Source organism: Coturnix japonica, chromosome 11 (assembly GCF_054131305.1).
Source record: "Coturnix japonica strain WE chromosome 11, WE-NBRP24, whole genome shotgun sequence".
NCBI classification, from domain to species: Eukaryota; Metazoa; Chordata; class Aves; order Galliformes; family Phasianidae; genus Coturnix; species Coturnix japonica.
In genome coordinates this window covers 19,907,201-19,926,669 of record NC_140673.1, presented here as the reverse complement: position 1 = coordinate 19,926,669, position 19,469 = coordinate 19,907,201, and the positions used below count along the sequence as shown (strand labels likewise).

The 19,469-nt window shown below is 41.4% G+C and overlaps 1 protein-coding gene across 7 annotated transcripts in view; it reads right to left on the bottom strand.

The window, feature by feature from the left end:
* ST3GAL3 (ST3 beta-galactoside alpha-2,3-sialyltransferase 3) overlaps positions 1 to 19,469 on the bottom strand; it is a 138,748-nt gene that overhangs the window by 95,465 nt on the left and 23,814 nt on the right. For 2 of the 7 annotated variants that reach the window (XM_085512326.1, XM_015870384.3), the window contains exons 3-5: positions 12,636 to 12,683; positions 10,582 to 10,716; positions 3,674 to 3,716 (exon numbers count right to left, since the gene is read on the bottom strand). In XM_085512326.1, coding sequence (XP_085368452.1) covers positions 3,674 to 3,716; positions 10,582 to 10,716; positions 12,636 to 12,683 — 226 coding nt within the window. Of the gene's footprint in view, positions 1 to 3,673; positions 3,717 to 7,178; positions 7,364 to 10,581; positions 10,717 to 12,635; positions 12,684 to 19,469 lie in introns of all 7 variants that reach the window. The other 5 variants (XM_085512329.1, XM_015870385.3, XM_085512327.1 and 2 more) reach the window with 4 other exon arrangements.

Sequence of the window (19,469 nt, the reverse complement as noted above, 5' to 3'; positions counted from 1 at the left end):
ATATGTTACTGTGATCAACCATAATGATCTCAATCATTTTTCTGATTGGGAGGGGATCACTTGCAAGACATTCACACTATTCACACTATTAATTTTTCCCTAGGGAAAAAAAACCATCAAAGCCTGGGATGCTTCCTCCACCATTCATCAGCTGAGATTTTAATGCTGAGAGCTGACTATGGCAGCAGGTAGAGAGAACAGCCATCACCCATAGTGGGCTTTCTTCTGGATAAAGTATCTCTGAAAGTAGCTTTAGAAGGATGAAGTTGAAATGAGGACAGAAGTGGCATTGTGACCAGGCTCTAGCTTCCATTGCACTGAGTAAGAGAATGGCATGCAGGCATGCAAAGCAAGTACAGAAGCACGAGGGCAACAACGCAAGGGAACAGCCCATAGATCACACAGGCTATGACAAAAAAAGATCTTTCCAAGTGCCATAGCAAGCAAATCTACATTTGTAACATGCCAAGGCATACTTAAAGTAACCATTAACAGCATTAAACCAAATAGGAAAAGTGATAAACCAAAGAAGGGCCACATAATCTTAAGCCAGGCGTCACTGAATGAGCATTAAGACACCATCTATAATTAACTACATGATCATACACTGATCCTCCTGCAGCACTGTCCTTCCTCCCAGTGCAAATATAGAACCTGCTCAGAGCGTGACTCAGAGCCCACAGTGAATGAGACTCCCGTTTCTTGGACCTGGCCAGCCTCAAAGAACGCCTACAATACAAATATTTAATAGTACTAAAAGCACGCAGCCCTTTTGCCAAGCACAGATGTTAGAAAGCAACTGCAAATCTTGGTGGCACCCAGTAATCCTCTGGCTGACTCACTAACATGACTGATGGCCCTAAGTTGTTCAGAAACCGGTCACCCCTAAAAGGATTAAGACCTGTGAATTGTAATGTATTTGTTTCTATATAAGTGCATTTCCCTACACAACCAGTAAATATTGGATTTAAAGCTTTCAAAATGGTATGTAGCTCTGCTGATTGGGAAACTGCCTCACCTGGGAGAAAATGATTCCATCAGCCTGTTTGTGTACTTTGAGCATATCTGGGTTTGGTATTGTAGCTTTGATGATGATGCTATGGCTGGTACAAAAACTAAAAGATCAGCTTCTTTTGCAACATCTCTTTTCACTAACCTGGTCCTGAGGAGCTTCACGGATCATTTTGACTGTGAGAAAAACTAATTGGGAAACCATCCTGCCTGCAGATGTCTGCAGCTTTCCATTCATCCAGCAGTTCACTACCAACCCCTACCTGGAAACTACCCACTCTTTTAGAAGGGAAAGGGCTTCCCAGTGCAGAGTTAGCCTAAGGATGGGCAGTGGAAAGAAAACAGCATTCTTCTTGAAGCTCTCTTGACAAGCTCAGAGTAACAAGACTTCTGGTCAGAACCCGTCTTTTCCATTTCTTAAGAACTTCCCATCCCCTTCCAGATGAGATTCCTGGCCACAGCAGCTGGGATCCCCAATGCTGTAGCAAGGCATGCATCAGACAAACACTTATCAAAGAAAACATCTATGTATTTCCAACACTTTCTTTCGCAAGCAACTAAATCTGTCTTCCTTACCACATCTACAAACTCAAAGAAAGCCACTGAGAAAAACCATCACATTGCTGTAATCATAACAAAATGCACTGCATCTCAATAGCACGCCTTGAGTACCGACAAGGTAAAGGATACTGAAGCAGTAATAAATGAAAAAAAAAAAAAGAAAGATGCAAAAGTAAATGGACATATTGCTATTATTACCATTTATTTCTGTCAAATGCTTTCCTCTACATATTGTGATTTAAAAGGTGGGTGGAAGCATTTAAGTTTTATTGCAAATCTATCTTTGTAGAGAGTGCTACTCCTCCAAGTCAGCACTTTAAATGATATTAAGTAACACAACCAGCCAGGAACAGATTTGGAACAAATGAAAGATTAAAAGATTAAAAAAAAAAAAAAAAAAAAGAGAGAGAGAAAACTAATTGTTGCCCCAAGTGCTTCAAAGTCACACGACGTTCTCACATGCTGTCAATTAAGTGAACTCCATAAAATTATGATCTCTGGCAAAATTCCACCAGAACGATTATATCACAACCGACATAATTGAATTATTTCTGCCAATAAAGTCATCAGCGCAGAACTTATTATCCCTTTCAACTCTCTGACTAAGTCGTTGTTAACCAGAAAGTCCTTCTGCCATTGTATGATCTTGAGTAAAAGTCACAGAAAGCGATAACGCGTTTTAAACCATTACGTTCCTCTGACTTGTAAGTACGCTCTCTTGCTAGTGAAAATGATCAGCACAATTCTTCTTGGAAGGCATCTCTGCAGGTCAGCAGGTCCACTCCCAAAGCAGGGCCATACTCACTTCCCAAGAAGAAAAATCCACCAGCCTGAGGCTATGTGTTTTCACCTATGTAGCAGTCAACAAAGACCTTGTTTTTAATCAAAGATAACAGACAGCCTTTATCACAGGGAGTTTGTTTGTAGAAATATTTAGATGCTGGAAGCCCTCCAGCAGGTAAAAACCTCACTTGGATTCGTATTGAAGTGTAAGAAGGAACAGGCTGCATTTTAAAGAGCTGTAACTGAAGCAGAAGTCAGCAAAGAAGAGAAGAAAGATTGTAACAAAGGTATGAAGTTTAGAAGACTCAGTGAGGTTTGTTAGAAGTAACACAGAACCGGACAGCGAAGACAGCAGAAAAGGAGAAGGAACAACAGAAACTGTAGCTTAAACACAGCACAGGATGATGATATCCAAACCCAGTATATCAAAAGTGTGAGGGAATTCACCGAGTTGCATTTTCAATACATCAGTCACTACCAAAAAGAAAAATAGCCAGAGTAATAAAAACCCAAAGCCATTTTTCTCTTACCAACACCAAAATGTTCATTCAGAAGTCACATACCCTCATCACTAAACTCAAAACTTTGATGTTACACCAAGTGAGTACAGTGAAACCCCTTAAAACATTAAGAATGTGTTTTTATATTAACATGACCCATGGTACAGGTGATGCATCTTCAAGTCATTAAAAGCCACTGATTGCCTCAATGTAGGGTCACGTTTCTCATAGTCTTTTTGCTCCTGATGACAAAATTTCTGTCTACTGACCTCAGAAACAGAGTCACTGGTGACCCCTAGTGTTAGGAGGTTCAGTTCAATTCGATAGATTATGGCAGAAACCGCAAAGAACTTAGTTCTTCAGTTTTCTTCTGTTACCCCTGCTAGCTCCTATCAAGCTCCATTTTAGAAACAAAAACAGTAGTACTAGTTTTTAAAGAAACTAATGGAAAGGAATCAAAGTTCTAAACATCTCAAGTAAATTGTAGAGGAGGACAGACATTCCTCCTGTTCTCAATTTCTTTTATACATTTCTTCTCATTTGGAAGATGCCTGTCTAGGATAGGACACTTAGAGCAGACTGGCAGGCATGGCTTCACGTGAATAGTCATAGCTTCTAGATCAGTCATTAAGAAATTAATGGTAGCAAACCTCAATCCAAGGCAGCTCACATAGCGTAAGCCACGAAGCCCTAATTGCCTGGCTGCCAAAGGACGTGGTAGTCCCATATACTCCAGTGAGCCAAACCACCCAAGTGACAGAAGGGTTGCTTGCAACATTAATCTGTAACTACAGAAACAAAGACAGAGCCATACTCACAGTTTTGAGTCCAGGTTCAGGAGAAAGCCCAGTTTGTCATACTCTGGAAAACAAAAGCAAGGGACACAGCATTATAAAAACTGCAACAGCCTCCTTCCCAAAAGGCATCCAAACAGAACAGCAGCATGTCTTCACAGAAGGGCAATAATTATTTCTAACTGAAAATAAATGTATTAGAATTGCCAGTTGCAAGCAGCTGCTACAACTGATTATTTTTACATTAAAGTATTCCCAAACTATCACTGCTGAATCTCCAGCAAATATTGCAGCATCAGGTTCAGGTGATGTTGTTTAACAGGTTTCAACAGGGAACAGTCAGAGACATTCAGGGTGAAAACTTAGTTTCTATAAATCCTGTATAAGGTAAGCTTTGCATTCACCATCTTTGCATACACAGTCATCTTTAAACTGAGTACTCTATACAACAGATTAAGCTCTGAGAATTCACATTAGATACACACAAAGCCAGAAAGGTGCAACATCCTTCTTCTATTGAGTCCTGCATGCTCCAGGGACTCCTCACACTGAGGACCACTGGGTCTCACTATAACAAGGTAAAAGTTAACACAAAAGTAACAGATAATCCCCCAAGCACTCAGAATGTATTAAACCAAAACATTCTTTTAGGAAGAGTACAGTGGAAATAGAGGTTTGTGTTCCTCATGAAACAACACATGAATTTCTGCTGCGGAAGTTTACCCAGAAACTCTCTGTGTCACCACTTACTGAAAGAAGGGGAAAGCCCAGCCACGTATCAAAGACAAAATGATTTCTCTGGGCAGGTCAGTAGAATGTGCATCATTAGCTTCAAATCTGTTAAGATTTAATTCCAGATTTAAGGGAAGAATCACATAACTCAGCTAATTGAAGCTGCACAACACGCGCACTCAGCCTCAGCACGTTCTATCCATTTCCCTGCCAGCACCTGCTGTGCCACCCACCATCCCCACTGTACCCAGCATTAGAAATGCACCTGTGCCTCCCTCCTCCAATTCCCACACCCTGAAAGTTGTGTTGCCCCCCAGCGTTGCTTTCCTTCCAGGTTTCTCCCACCTTACTCCTCCTACAAGAAATCATTTCCTGCCCAATCCTACCTCCTCCAAAGGAAGGTCTGGGAAAAATCATGCTTTCAATTTTTATTAGCCCTTCCTCCTTCCAAAAACACCTATCTGTGCAAACAGCAACAGAGATTTACCCATTTGATTTATTTAACAAAGGAAAACCACTGGCAAACCCATCATCATTCTTACCCCAACTCCAACTTCTTCTTCCCAACAAGAAATACAACTAGAGGAAATGCAATAAGAGATACATCACCTCGTAACTATAACAGCATCCTGGGCTTTCTGCTAACTCAGCATTTTACAAGCTCTGCGACCAAAGCACCAGAAAACAAACACATACTAAACTCTACACACAGCTGACATACACTCACTTCAACCTTCCGTAAGATTTACCTTTTGTTTGTTGCTTGCTCTTTGCTATCGGTTTAATGTTTTTACTTTTGATGTAGCGGTCTTCAGTTGTGCCAGCAGAGGTCCAGGTTGGACATTAGAAAAAAATAACTTCTCAAAAATAACAGTGCTGCAGTGGCACAGCTGCCCAGGGAGGTGGTGGGGTCACAGTCCCTGGAGGCACAATTCCCTCCTTCCCCAGGCTGGAGAGTGGCACAAACTGAGATGGGCAAAGAAACACTGCCCTCATCACCAGCCACTGCACACTCACAGCCTGATCTTTTCCTGGGCAGCCTGATCTAGTGATTGGCAACCCTGTCTGTGGAAGGGGGGTTGGAACTGGATGGTCTTTAAAGTCCTTTCCAACCCAAGCCATTTTGTAATTCTGTGAAGTCGTGGCATAACTGCTGGCTGGGAAAGGCATCTCCATCACATGTTGCTTCTCCTCAAAAAAAAACATTAGGAGCCTGGAAGTTATGAGTTCAAAGTTAGCTTCATGTTTAACATAAATCAACTGTTATGGATGCCCAGTGCCATCTGGCTATGTCCCTTTTGGCCACTGTGCTCCTTGTGACTGCAGCACATAGAAGTATAGCCCATGTGCTGGCAGGAAGTGGTCTGGAATCGCAAAAGACCGATAAAAACCCAAATACATGAAAAAAGCCAAAATGCACATAGCCCAGCTGCAGGAACAGGCAATTCTTGTCTGGAGTTATGCGTGTAATTTAAAACACAATAAAACACAGACCTGGTAAATCAAAATACAACTGCAGTGAAAATACAGTACAATCAGGGTGTGATGACAACATATGGGCTGTGCTGATCATACACCCCTGTTAGGGGGACAGTCCCATTCCTACCCTTCCCTCCCATGGAAACACCATCTATAATAGCCTGCCCTGGCACTTATGCATGTCCTAGCCTGAAGGTTTCTGACACCTCTCATCACCTTGTTCAAAGCCTCGCTCACCAAGTTAGCTAGCTGATAGGCAACAACACTCTTCTATATTCTTAATTTCCTCCTCATTTGCAGTGGGTTAAAGATTACTAGAAGAAAATGGAAAATAAGAGCCAGAGAGTATGAGACAGAAATGCTCCAGCACCTCCAACTAACTTGGCCCTGATGAGCACGTTACCAAGGTGTGACATCAGCCCTTCCACAAGAAGAACATTATGGATGAGTCAGAACAAGACTGCACCTTTTCAGCCCATGAGGCTGAGCCTGTAAATCCCACATGTGATAAAAATAACAGTACCACGAGAGAACAAGGAGATCAGAGGACACTTCCTCACTTGTGCTATGAAGCTACAGATCTCGGCTGACAAAGTGGTGTACAGAAGCACAGAAATCAATGAACACGAGGAGTAAGTTTCATCACACGGCCATACGAGTAAGAGGTCTGCTAAGGTCAGAAAGAAAATGTGTGCCTACACTTCCAGGAAGATCAGCATTGAATAACAATTTAGTAACTGACAACAATTTTATTGTAAAGTATGTAATAAGGGTTATACGAACAGAAGTACAGTCAAACCATAGCAATAAATGATGCTAATTGCACGCCAAATTCCATGCTTGCATTAATCTGGAAGTTTCTTCCAAGTATTCAACAGAAATCCGAGTACCAGGCAGTAAGAAACGCAATGTCAAATGTCTAGAAACTCCACACAGACCACCCAAAAAGCCAGACGGCTTTGATATCAATCAAGTTTTCAATTTGCATTTTGCATCTGTAACCATATAGCTACATGCATAACGTGCAAAACGTTCCACTTATGCTACTAATTGAAATCAACATTCCAGGCATTAACTTGGCTCACTGGCTTTATCCTTCCAAACCACTGTAAATGATTTCACCAACGCTTGGGCACTGTCCCTGTAGCGCTCAGCTATTTAGAAGCAAGGTACAAATAACTTTGCCTACAAAAGCAGAAAATTAATATAAACTTTTTTAAAAAGATGGGCTAAACGAAGCACTAAATCTCTCATGTAATGCAAATAGAGGAGGGAAGGCAGAAAGTTCAATTGTTTTATTCAAGATGCTTGTGCTCACCAAAGGAATCTGTACGACACTCGGGAGACAGAAGTGCTTGTAGAACAGCTCAGACCACCCCGACACTTCTCATCCTGCCCAGTGCAATTCAGCCTCAATGGAATTGAGGCCTTGAGCTGAACTAAGCCTTGGTTGTTGTTCACATGCTCTACATCTGTGGCAAAGGCCAGGTAAAATGACTGACTCTGCAATGAAAAAGGGTCCAACACTTCACATTGACCTTAGATGAAGAAAGCGCATATGGACAGTGACGAAAGTTCAGCTGCAATTCTGCTAGACTTCAAGAAACAAGAATGAATTGATGGAAAAAAAAAGTCATATGCAATGGATCAACTGCAACGGAAGGGGGAAAAGTTTTCTTTCAGGGTTAAAAAAATACTGATCAGGATTAATGAGCAACAATAGACAAACAAGGGCTTAACGTTGCATCCTTTCCTTAGGATTTTCACTTTAACCTGTTCAGGGGAAAAAATCTTCCTGATGAAAGCATTATTTTCTGAGACTGAGTAACTACAAAACCATTGGATTGTAAGGGACAGAAGGAACTGAACTGAGGCCACTTGGGCTCCTCAGCCCTGTCCTTTCGAAGACTGAATCTCCATCCCTTAAAGTCTGCGTTCCACTTCTCCCCTAATCCCATTTGCTCTTCTATATCAAGACAAATATGGACAGTATTTTCTTAATTACTGGTACCATATTTTGAAGATGCTGCTTTTTTTTATCTTACATTATTTAAAATTTTTACTAAAACGCTCGGGAAACATAAATGTGAAACATGGTCTCTCTCCACATATAGAAGATTTCAGCCCAAATGGTTAAAATTGGACAATATTTGAAGCAGCAAAAGGCAGGGACTGTAGAGCAGTACTCAACACAGGCAGCAAAGCTTGGTAGTTCAGATCTATTAAAACTCTTCAAACTGTGCAAACTAATCCAAGGATACCCACCCTGCTGCACCGAGCTCAGTATTTATTAGATACTGGAACTGATTAAAATTGCCATATCTGATGGGAAGAGATGCTCTAAGCACTATTAGCATAAGAAAAAAATCAAACCTGTGAGTTCAAAGCATGGAATTGGGGAAGTCCCTCAGTCACAAACCCCCGTATCCCCTGGTGACACCTAAAGTCTTGAGAACATTACCTATTTTCTCAGATTTAATATAGCAAAAGGAAGCAATTTCCACATCTACATCTTCACGTCGTTTTGTGTTTTTTTTTCCCCCCTCTTGTAATTCTTGATTGGGGCTCCCAAAGACACCTGGCCCAGCTTTACAGCCTGAAGAAAGAAATACACCAGAGGGATCTCCTTCGTTAGGAATTGAAACTACATTACTCATCCCTCAGGCACATGAAGAACAAATAAGCAATCACTTGCAGGTCTTTTGCCTCCTGATCTTCTCTCCAAAATAGGTAAAATAAAGAAAAAAATATATATATAAATGACATTCTAGCACATTACATTAAGGGTAACCAAAACCTTTCACAAAGTGTATATCTGCTGACATATTTTTCCTAATGAACCTATAGCAACCTCCAAGGATAGAAGAGCGATGGATTGCTCTAAGAAATCTATGAAAGACTACAACAGGAAGATTAAATATTTCCTCCTGAACTACGTATGCCCTTTTTCTCTTCCTAGGGAGTCATCTGTTTAAAGCCAGACTGCAATCTTTGCTAAATAAGCAGTTGTTTCATTTACTGTCATGTATTCACGTGGCTAATGGAGTTAATGTTGCCCTACTGAATCTTCTGAGATATTCTTTATTTTAAAAATTGTATCGTATTTCCTAATAAAAGTCAAGAACAATATTAACAAAACAGTAATCTATTGGCTTTTAGTGACCTGCATGATATACTGTCTCGATGGGAAAGAGATGCCACACGAGAGAGAAAAATCCCATTAAAGTATCTGTATTTCAAGGTATTTTTTAGGCCACTTCTTGGCATTTGCATCTCAGCTCATTCACAGCTGTATTTTCAATTGGTGAAAAAGAGCATAAATGAGAGTAAGATAGATGATGATACTGAACATGCTGGCAAAGTCACATAAGGACTGTGTAACTAATACATGACAGTCCTTGGCACAGTCTCAAGCAGCTCCCACAGCCTACAGCTCAAAGAAGCAAAGAATGAAGCAGAACATCATTAATCAGAAATGAAAAGAGAAAAACATTTTTTTGCCAAATAAAGCCACTAAATCCAGCAGGGCTTTAAAAAAAGATCTTCCTATTTATTCTCTGCTTTACAGGAATACAGAAAAATACAGCATATTAAGTCCATCTCTTCTTTCCCAACAGTGCCAGCAGTGTTAAGTGATGGTCTGACATGCAACACGGAAAAAGATTAAAAGCAAACAAAAAAACAACACACAAACCACAACAGCTCCAAAGGTGCATTAAAATTGTTTTTCTCAAACCAAGACAACCTACCTAAGCCTCGTAAATTCTTTTAACATAGTATCTAAATTAATTTAATTCAGCTTAGAAACCAAAATGAGAAGATTGAAGGATATTTCTGAAACCAACAGAACTTGTAGTTGCATCCACTGGTACTGGCAGACCCGCATGGGAAAAGCCAAAGAACAGCACACCATCTTCTGCTCTCATACACAGGAGGCAGAAGAAGGCTTAAATACAGTGAGAGTATACGTTTAGCTACCAAGGTCATCCAGTGTTTGATATGCTAGCAACTGCAGCCTAAGAGCCCTAGCTCTCTGCTGCAAGCAGATGAAATTTAGGTCTACTCAAACACTGTGTCTTGCTTAGTGATTCCCAAAGTTCAGGGCATGAAAACCACCCTTTCTGAATCAGTTTTAGCTGAAACACCAGCCTGCACATCACATCAAGCATTCACCTATGCTGCTCAAACTTTGCCTTCCAAAGGAAGGGGCGATCTTTCAGCTAACCACAAAAGCACTTGGGTACAAGAAGTCAGGAGCTCACAGAGCTCAGGCTCACCACACAACATTTGACTGTTATGTCTGTAGACATCCTTCCACGAAGGATAATTTAAGGCTTAACAGCCAAGTGATCTTTTGAACACTAAGTTCAGAAAGTTTTATGCAGGGTAACCAGATTCCCAGCCCTAGTGAAAACCAAGATCTGCATGGGACAAAGAATTAAGTGGAGGTGAACAGCCAGCTCCAATAAATACAGACACTGTAACAAGACATTGCCCTTCACACAGCATGATTAACAATTATGAAAGGGCAATTCTAAAAGCTCTTTAGTATGCAAATAAAAGTCAAGTGTACTAGTTCTAAACAGCGTGACTATTTTAAACAGCAAATATATTATTCACAGCTGTTTAATTGTGACTGATAAAAAAAAAGGGTACACGTATTTGTGTTACACAGTACGCAACTTTTGCCCCTTCTTACCCCAACCTGAAAAGTCACCTACTGGGAATGGCTGGGTCTGCAGCTGCCATTGTCTCTTTGGGTTCTTTCTGGGCTCTGTCTTTTCCTGGGTCTGCAGCAAGGTGAGATGGGATGGACAACGGAAGCACAATGGCCACAGCTTTTCTCTCTCTCCTTCCTGTTCAACAAGGAAAGCTATCCCTCAGTCGGACAGACATCACACATCTTATTACACATATCAGTTCAGAGCAAGCTGGTTCCCAGAACAATGAATGCAAAATACTTGATACGAAGGCAATAAACATACAGCTTTCTGGGATATTTTTGAGCCTCCCTTCTCAAATAAGAGAATGTTCTTCATATTTCTTCAATGAAGAAATTCAATCAGGTTGCACAATGCAACAAAAGATCAAATTTTACGGTCTTATTCCTACCCAACCCAAGCCTGCGTTGCAATGCACAAGCGGAGCAAAGAGCAGCGTTCTCCAAACAGACTCAGACAGTTTGCTGGCTCACATGAGCCTCGTCTCCCACCCCGCTCCTATCAGCACTCCACAAAACAGAGAGCAGCAGTTGAATTTCTTTCTTATAAATAGATGGATGACTCTGTTGGTAGCATCAGAGTACAACATATGTGATTAATTCCAAAGATACCCTCCACTGGATGCTCTCCACAGGATTAACTGCTTTCACATCAGTTAGAAGCCAAAAAGTATTAGAAAGAAAATATATATATATATATATATAGTGGGTAATATTTCAAAGTTTTACTCCAGGACAAATTCTGGTCTCAGCTGTACCAGTATCAATCCAGCATAGTTCCAGTAAAGTTATGCTGTTTCAGGCTTACTCAGCTGTAAGCAACACAAAATACTGCCCTGAGTTTTATTCCCAGATTTCTTACTTCAAACCTACATAATTTCACCTCCTCCCGGATGGAAGAAGCCATTATCCAGTACAGAAGAAGGCAGGTAGCAACACATTTCAGTTATGACTGGTGCACATTAGCAGAAGGGAGGTAAGAGAGGTTCTTTCTCTCCATTAGCATGGCAATCCGCACCCTGAGTTACCATGCACCCACAACAGACCAACTTCCAGCTACAGGTTTTAGAGGGTGATGCAGGGACAGCAGAAAGCATTTGGGCACTGTAAACAAAGCAAGTTACTACCACTAGCTCTAGGGTTAGTAAACCAGAATTGCATCCAAGCTTTGTTAGTGTCAGGCAGCAGGCTCTCTTTCAAACTGTGCAGGCAGCCGACAGGTGCTATGTTGGAAGGCAGCATGTTCCTCCTATGAGCCTAGGAAAGGCTACTAACCAAGATATAACGTGAAATCTTTGCTTGGATTATTACTTTTTTTTCTGCAATAGAGTAAATAACCTCATCTTTTCAGTGTTGAGGGGTTTCTAAATCATAACAGTAATTCTTAGCTTTTCCCTTGCAGTTCACATATCATTACGAATACACTGTAAACTGAATTTTATCAACTATGGTGCCCACTATTGTGTGGCCTTGGCTACAGCTCGTGTATTACCAATAGCCAAAAGGATAGTTACTGGTTTCATGTGCCTCCAACACAAAAGAATGTTTGATTTCTGATTCAGCTGAATTGAAGGTCATGCCCGGGTTCCAAAGGAAATAAGGTCGGGCAGCATTTGCCCTGGGGTTTGATAATGCTGGTCATCTTCCAAACAGAAAAAGTTTCCAACCCTATTTGTTGAGCTACGACTCTTTTGCTTTCTCCCTCCTGGAAGCGTTCCTGATTTCTTTCCCCAAATAACTCAACTGTTTATTTAACTGAGAAACTCTCCCAGTAGCTGGAACAGTTTTTCTTCAGCTGGCGGGTGACATCATCCTCATGCCTTTCACATAAGAAAAGCAGCGCTAACGCACGTAACGCGGCCAGGTTGTCTTCCTAGCTGGGCAGTGGAAGTGGTCTCACACATTAGCCCTCATTTCACACCAGGACTAAATGAAAACTTCCTCTAGAACCTATTTATCCACCGTGGGTTACCTGCCTCCCAACATGGCTACCGTGTCCTATCAAACAGAAGCCTTGTCATGAGGTGGGAGAGAGAGAAGAAGGCAATGTTGTACCTGAGCCTATCGTATGTCCAACGGAGTCAAAGGAAAGAACCACTGAATCTGTAACACAAGAGTACAAGTTCATTTTCCCTTTTTCCTTAGTACCGTTTCTTGCTGTAAGCTTTTCTTGCTATTTTTCTTTAATATGCCCTGATGCTTCATTGTACAAGGAAACAGAAGAACTTTTTCACCAGCCAGCCAACCAGCAGTCATCTAACAACAGCAGAACACTGGAGAATGCAACAAATGATGAGGTCATTATCCAACAAAGTAGCTATAACTTCTTCACTTAGACATAGTTTTATTTTCTATGTTTGGTTGACCTTGCCAGAACTGAACCATAACACTTTTCTCTGACTGCAGAGTTCTTATCAAATACATTATCATCTTTTTGTCTTCATTTAGACACTTCTTTATTAAGATCAGCTCTTCCCCGATGCTGTTTGCTAAGCCAAGTATTTTGTGCTTGTTCTATCCTCACCATAAAGCTTGCTTCCCACATCCTTAATTGAGCTAGCGACTCCCATCTGAACACATTTCAATTACCACCCTTCTCTCTTGCTCTGTTTGCAGGAAGGTTGCCAAGTACCAAGCAAATATAGCCTCTGCTTGATGCCATTTATTGTGCCATGTGGGGATCACGTCAGATACTAATCACAGTCACCATGACAGCTACAGCTCATCAGTGGGTGACCGTGACTTTCAGCCATTGGTTCACGTGATGGAGCCTGTGACTGTAGAACCGCAGCTAAACGTATGGATTGAATTCCTCAAAGTTTCTTCGCAATTTAAGCCTCGGAGGAGATGACCTGATCACGTCACTTGCAGCATCACAGCAGTGGCCTCCGTGCAAGCACAAGCTAAAATAATCATCAGGAGTAGAGTTGGTGTGCCAAAAAGAGGTGGGGCATCACTTACATTTGGGCAGGCAATGATCACAGACACTGACTGTTACCCAGCTCAGCTGAAAGTAACTCGACACGGGACCATCCCAATGGGCTTTCTATGCAGTATATCATCCACACACTTATTTTCCAAATCTTACAAATGTAATTAAGTGCTAATAAGAAAGTTTTTAAAAATTAATATAGCCAAACCATCCGTCTAACTGGTTTTAAAACAATTGAAAGAATTAATAATCATAGAAAACTAGGTCTGCTCTGTCCCAGATCCAACAATGTGGTAGTAACGCTTTGAAAAAATAGTGGAAGAAAAGAAAAAAATTACTAGTCTCAAAACTTGTTCCAAGAAAAATAAAAATCCATCTGGACTTAACAACTGCATTTCCTCTATTGGGAGTAAAACTCAGACATTTTTGTATTATTCTAAATAGCGAGGGGTTTAATTCACTTTAACTGTGTTAAATTCATCTGCCATCAATTAATTCTGAAGTATCTCTGTGGGGCTCTACTTGTAAAAAACTGTTGAGATTTTTATCAGCATAAAATATTGCTTTGTAGCTTATGCCAATCTTCAACGTCACTCATTTTCCCCAATATATATTTTGGGCATGAAATATTAGGTCTTATCTAAGAACAGCTGAAAAGCGTCGCAAGCACCAAATTAATGTAATTCTTGTCACCTGCAGAAATGGTATAATGTTTCAGTCCCTTCATTGAGAACATTATCACCCTTCCACAAGCAAAAAGAACGATAAGCAGTAAGTGCGCAAGCTCCCTTTTCCAGTCCAGCCCTCTGTGAGACCATTAGGTTCCCAGTTTTGACACCGAATTGACAAAGCTGAGCCTGCACTGGGGTCAGCTCCCCACAGCGTGAGTGATTTCAGAAACCACAGATCTTTATTAAAGCACCATGCTTATTTCTGGCGCTAACGCTTCTAAAGGGGAGAAGCTATAAAAGTGCAGAGGGCTGAGAAAACCTTGTGTCACCACAGCTCAGCTATAATGCACGGCTTTGGGCTGTACGCAACACAATGCCAGGCTTTTACATCTGTTTTCATGTTACCTTCCATCTTTTTTTCCACTGGAAACAGCAGTTTTAAAAAGAATAAAACCAAAAAAACAAACACACAAACTGAAAATCAAGATATGGCTCAAACAAATGTCATCCTGGATCTTATCCAGCCCATCAGGAGAAACACTGATGGCACTCAATGCCAGGAATAACAACATCTGAGACCCCGTCAGCTTTGGGTCACCCTGAGGCCAAGAAGAACCAGCAAGCCCCTCTTCCAGGAGGGCTGAAACACAAGGATTCTGCTCGGTTTGGGAGAAAGGAGCTCCAAGACAAACTACAGAGACTCAACTCTGCTCCAGGAGCAGCCTTAACTCTGTTCCAGCAATCCTCTAGACTTGCATTTGAAGGAACACAACTGCATTTGCACAGCCCTGTCCTGAAGTAAAAAAAATCTTGCAACTTGGAGATGGATCCATATGTTGCTACCATGCAGGCCCAGTAAGTCACCCAGGTAAAGGATTGATTGCATTTCTGGGCAAGGTCTGCTCTTCAGAAGTCCCTGATCCTCACCTCCCCTCCACACGTGCACACACCATTTTCAGCCCAGCATCTCTTATCCTGGTGGGCACAGTAGGGATGGGTTGGCACTTGGACTAGGTGATCTTAGCGATCTTTTCCAACCTTAACAAATCCATGCTGCTGTGTCTCCTGCAAATCCTTCTTTGTTTGGCTAAACGTGAGCTTTCCTATGGCCTAGATAACTCTATGGCAGAGTCCCATCCTCAAAGAGTCAGAAGAAATCACTCAACTTGCTACATGCCAGCACCTCAGGTCCAGGCATTTCTAGACACCATATAACCGTCCAGCTACTGTTCCTTACAGTGCCTTCTGCCACTGCAGTCTGTATCTGCAATGAAAGGATAATAAATGAAGATCTGAGTCTTCATAAGAGTTGTGATCATGAGCAAGGGTAGGTAGGGTTTGTAGGAAATGCTGGAAAATACAATTGTCTCATCCTATTGGAAACCAAAGAAGTTGAACCAATAAATTCTGTTGTCCTTCTTTCCCTTTCTTTTTTTTCTTTAAAAAAATAAATACAAGCAAACAACAACAAACCATCCCAAGACTCCAGCAATAAACTGACTTCCCTGGTTAAAAAAAAAGTTAAAAAAAAAGAAAAATAAATCAGCCAGAAAGGTTGTGCGCTGCTTTGGAAGTGGTCCTGAAAAACCGCAAACCATTAGTCCCGGAGGAGTTATAAGAGTTTAATAATAAAGGCTTAACACAACCTCAATATCACATACCATTACAGTAATATGCTCCACAGCCCGAGCCAAACAGGGAATAATACAATAATACCTCGCAACATAAGGCTGCAATTTGGCACATCCCCTCACACAGCTCAGGCTCTGAGGTCTCTGCTGGTCTCTTGTATGCATACTCACTGCTCAGTTTCTCATTCCCTGTCTCTGCTCTCCAGATACTTTAACAGACTCCTACAGAACTGCAGCCTACAGTTAATCACATGCAATGTAATTTGTACCACCAGAGCTTGACCTGAGACCAGATATCCTGCAGAGCTCCATCACCTGCACTTGGTGGTGGTGACTGCAGTAACAACATTAAAGAAAATAATATTTATTTAAGTCAGAATGAAAAGAAAGAATGTTGTGCTGCTTTTGTTACCGTGGAATTAGAAGACCATTCAATATGAGAACAGTCTGTCATTCAGCTCTCTCAAGTGAGCAATGAAAAAGATGGGATCAGACAACCTACTAACATCCACAATTTATTTCCTATTTGAGATCAGTTTTCTATCACACAGCATGTAACAGAAAGTTCCTATGCTTAAGGCACAAAACTCTCCATAACTTCATGACAAAAAAAGCTCAGTAAGAAAAAGAAATCTACTGTTCTATTTTGCCTATTCAGAAAACTGAGCTCAAAACTGCAGTGCTGCTCTCAGAGCACGTATTGGGATTCACTGGGCAGAGGATCTGTCTCAGACCACCTACTGTTCAAAAGGAAAATACTAGTGTAAAAAGAAAGCCAGTGTGGTATACAACCATTAGATGATAGAGAAAACCAACAAAAAAACACAACCACATCTAAACACTCACATAAAACATAAAAGGACAATCACTGTGAATTACTATCTTTTAAACAGATGACAGGTATGTTCCTCTGATTTCACAGACATAAGAAGAAACACTATAGATTTTCTCCTTGGTACGACACTGCTTGAGCTTCATTGGAGAGGTTACACCTCTCTTCCTAATCCTTCATTTCATTCTTTAAAGGCAGATTTCGGGAAGGGCTAAGTCAGGTTTTCATTCTAATGATAAACGCCATCCTATCAATTTATTAAGCGTTCTACTTCAAGTGAACTCTGCTTTTCCACCTTTTCCAAATGCTCGGAGATGGCTCTGTCTCAAGAACACTGTCGCTGGAGCACCTCTAAAGCCACAGCCCCAAGAACGCTCTCAGCTGCCCATGCACCAAACTCCAGCCAGTCACTCTGACAACCCCCATGTTCAGCTCCTATATAAGAGCTGTTCCCATGCCAGCAAACCACAGGAGTTATAATCCCAGCATACTGCTTGAGCCCAATGCTTTCAGTATCTACAGTGAGATATATCAGGACAAGATACCCAGCCAGTGTATGGGCTGCAGATTTTGGCACCAAACCATGAACAATTTCAACCCAGTGCCACCCCCAACTGATGGGAGCCCTGAGATCAGAGTTCAAACTTATTCCCTTTATGGGAAGGGAATAGTCACTCTGCAAAAGGACTTATCTTCAGGAACAGGAAACATCTGATTGTAAAGAACAGTTGCAATAAACTCTGGATTTTCTACTTTAATAAACTGGCTTAAAACGAGACTGCACTGCAGCCCTGATTCTGTTACACTGAATTTGATGCCTGCACACCCTCATACAGAGATGGTTGAGCAGGCCAGTGCTCAATTCCCACAACATACATAGCTCACCGTATTTTAAGAACTACTATAATTATTTCATTATATCATAGCAGGCAGGTTCTGCACACAGAAACAGGACACAAGGGGGACCCAGCTCACAGGCAGCACAGACCCAACTACTGTGAACTCCCAACCAGGCTGAAGTGCAGCCAGGACAGGTAACCTCACCGTGCCTGTATAATCCTGGGGTGCAAGTGCTTCTCATCTGTAAAAATAAACCATCTGCTTCTTCTGCAAAGACCAAAGCCGTCTTGTGAATCAAAGGTACGGCTCAGCAAGGCAGTACTTGAAGATGCAGCAATCTCCTCCATGGATCTCATGGAGCTGAGCCAACTCTTACACTTGCACACATCGCTTCTCCTCTGTCAGGAGGGCTGTAATGAAGTGGCAAATTAACTAAGCAAGAAACAAGGCTCACGTTCCAAACAGATGTATTTTCCTAACGTTCTGAGTATGTCAATTTTCTTTATTCTGCCATGAATGAAGTGAATGAAAAGATGTGGCGCCCTGCGCCAGCTGGCCAGCACTTCACAAGGATATTACAGTGCTATTGTCTGCAGTCGTGCCCAAGTAAGTTTGACAGCAGGAAGCGCTGATGCGTTTTGCACACAAAAGCAGCATTTGTTTGGCTCCACTGCATAACTTTGCATTGCCACGACCAATAAAACCTGGGCATGAGGACAGTGTGGTGCTCTGCTTCAAGCATCAGGGATTCACAGCTCCTTGGGATCCATCCTGGCTCCCTGCCCTTCCCAGCAGAGATGGGCGCAGAGTCCCTGCATGCATTAGAAAAGGGAAGACTAACACACTGCACAAGTTCAAAGAAATCCTACTTGGCTTGGAGAAACACAACTGGAGACAGCGTACAAATCTGCTGTAAAAAGTAAAGAAAACAAACAGGCCCAACCAATAAAGTTGGCATCTTAGGGGTTTTCCTCTTGAGAGAGAGAAATCCTTCAATGAATCCCAAATGGATTCCCAGCATTTTTAAGGAGCTCAAAGTTTTATTGCGTTACCCAAAGCCAAGTCTCATACTTGGGCTTTGATTTTTATTGTATTTGCTGTAGCACTGAGAAGTCACTCAGAGACCCAAATTCCATAGCAGAACATGCAACGAATTTCAGAACAGTTAAGACTTCCTCTCCTAGGCTTATGAGGCGTGTGCAAGACAGAAAATGGATACTGGGAGCTGTGGAAGTACACAGGACCAAGTGTGAGAATGTGCTTCAAGAACACAGCCCCAGCTCAGCATGGTAATGTATTCTTCAGCATCCTTAATAGCACCAGACTTCAATCAGGGCAACACAAAGGAAAGCTGTGTTTTGTCTCACAGTGAATCACTATTTTTATTAGGAGTTGAGAAATCACAACACTTGTACACTCAAATTCAAAGTGCACTTCTCTTAGGTTCAGAATATTTACCTTCTTCTGAACATGCATCTCCATCTAATTATCTCCAAGTCATTAATTCCTCCATGTATTCATTTTAACAGGTTCACTTTTGTCTCTCTGGGATAATCTTAGGAACAAAACAACACTTAAAGCGTCTCTGTAATTAAAATTAAGAGCCAACTGGTACATTGGTACATCAGGGACGTATCAAGAGGCACAGGGGAAATGGCATTTAGATTTCCCTGTGTGCAACTGCTGGACCCAACTATTATGTATGTTTCAGTAACAGACCAGCTAAGCAGCTGAAATGTTTTACAGCAGAAAATGACTGAAAACAAAGGTAAACCAAAAATGACAACATCACCGCTGGAAAAATAAGTATCCTTTTAAAGTAATTTTAAGTTAGTATTCATTTATGGCCACCATTAGAAAAATTCACATGGTATGCTCCCTTCAGGTTTCTTGTTTAGTGCTCACACCTATAATTTTCACATAACTTTTGGACTATTGAACAATATCCACATAGAAAACCCTGGAAGACATTCAAGTATAATT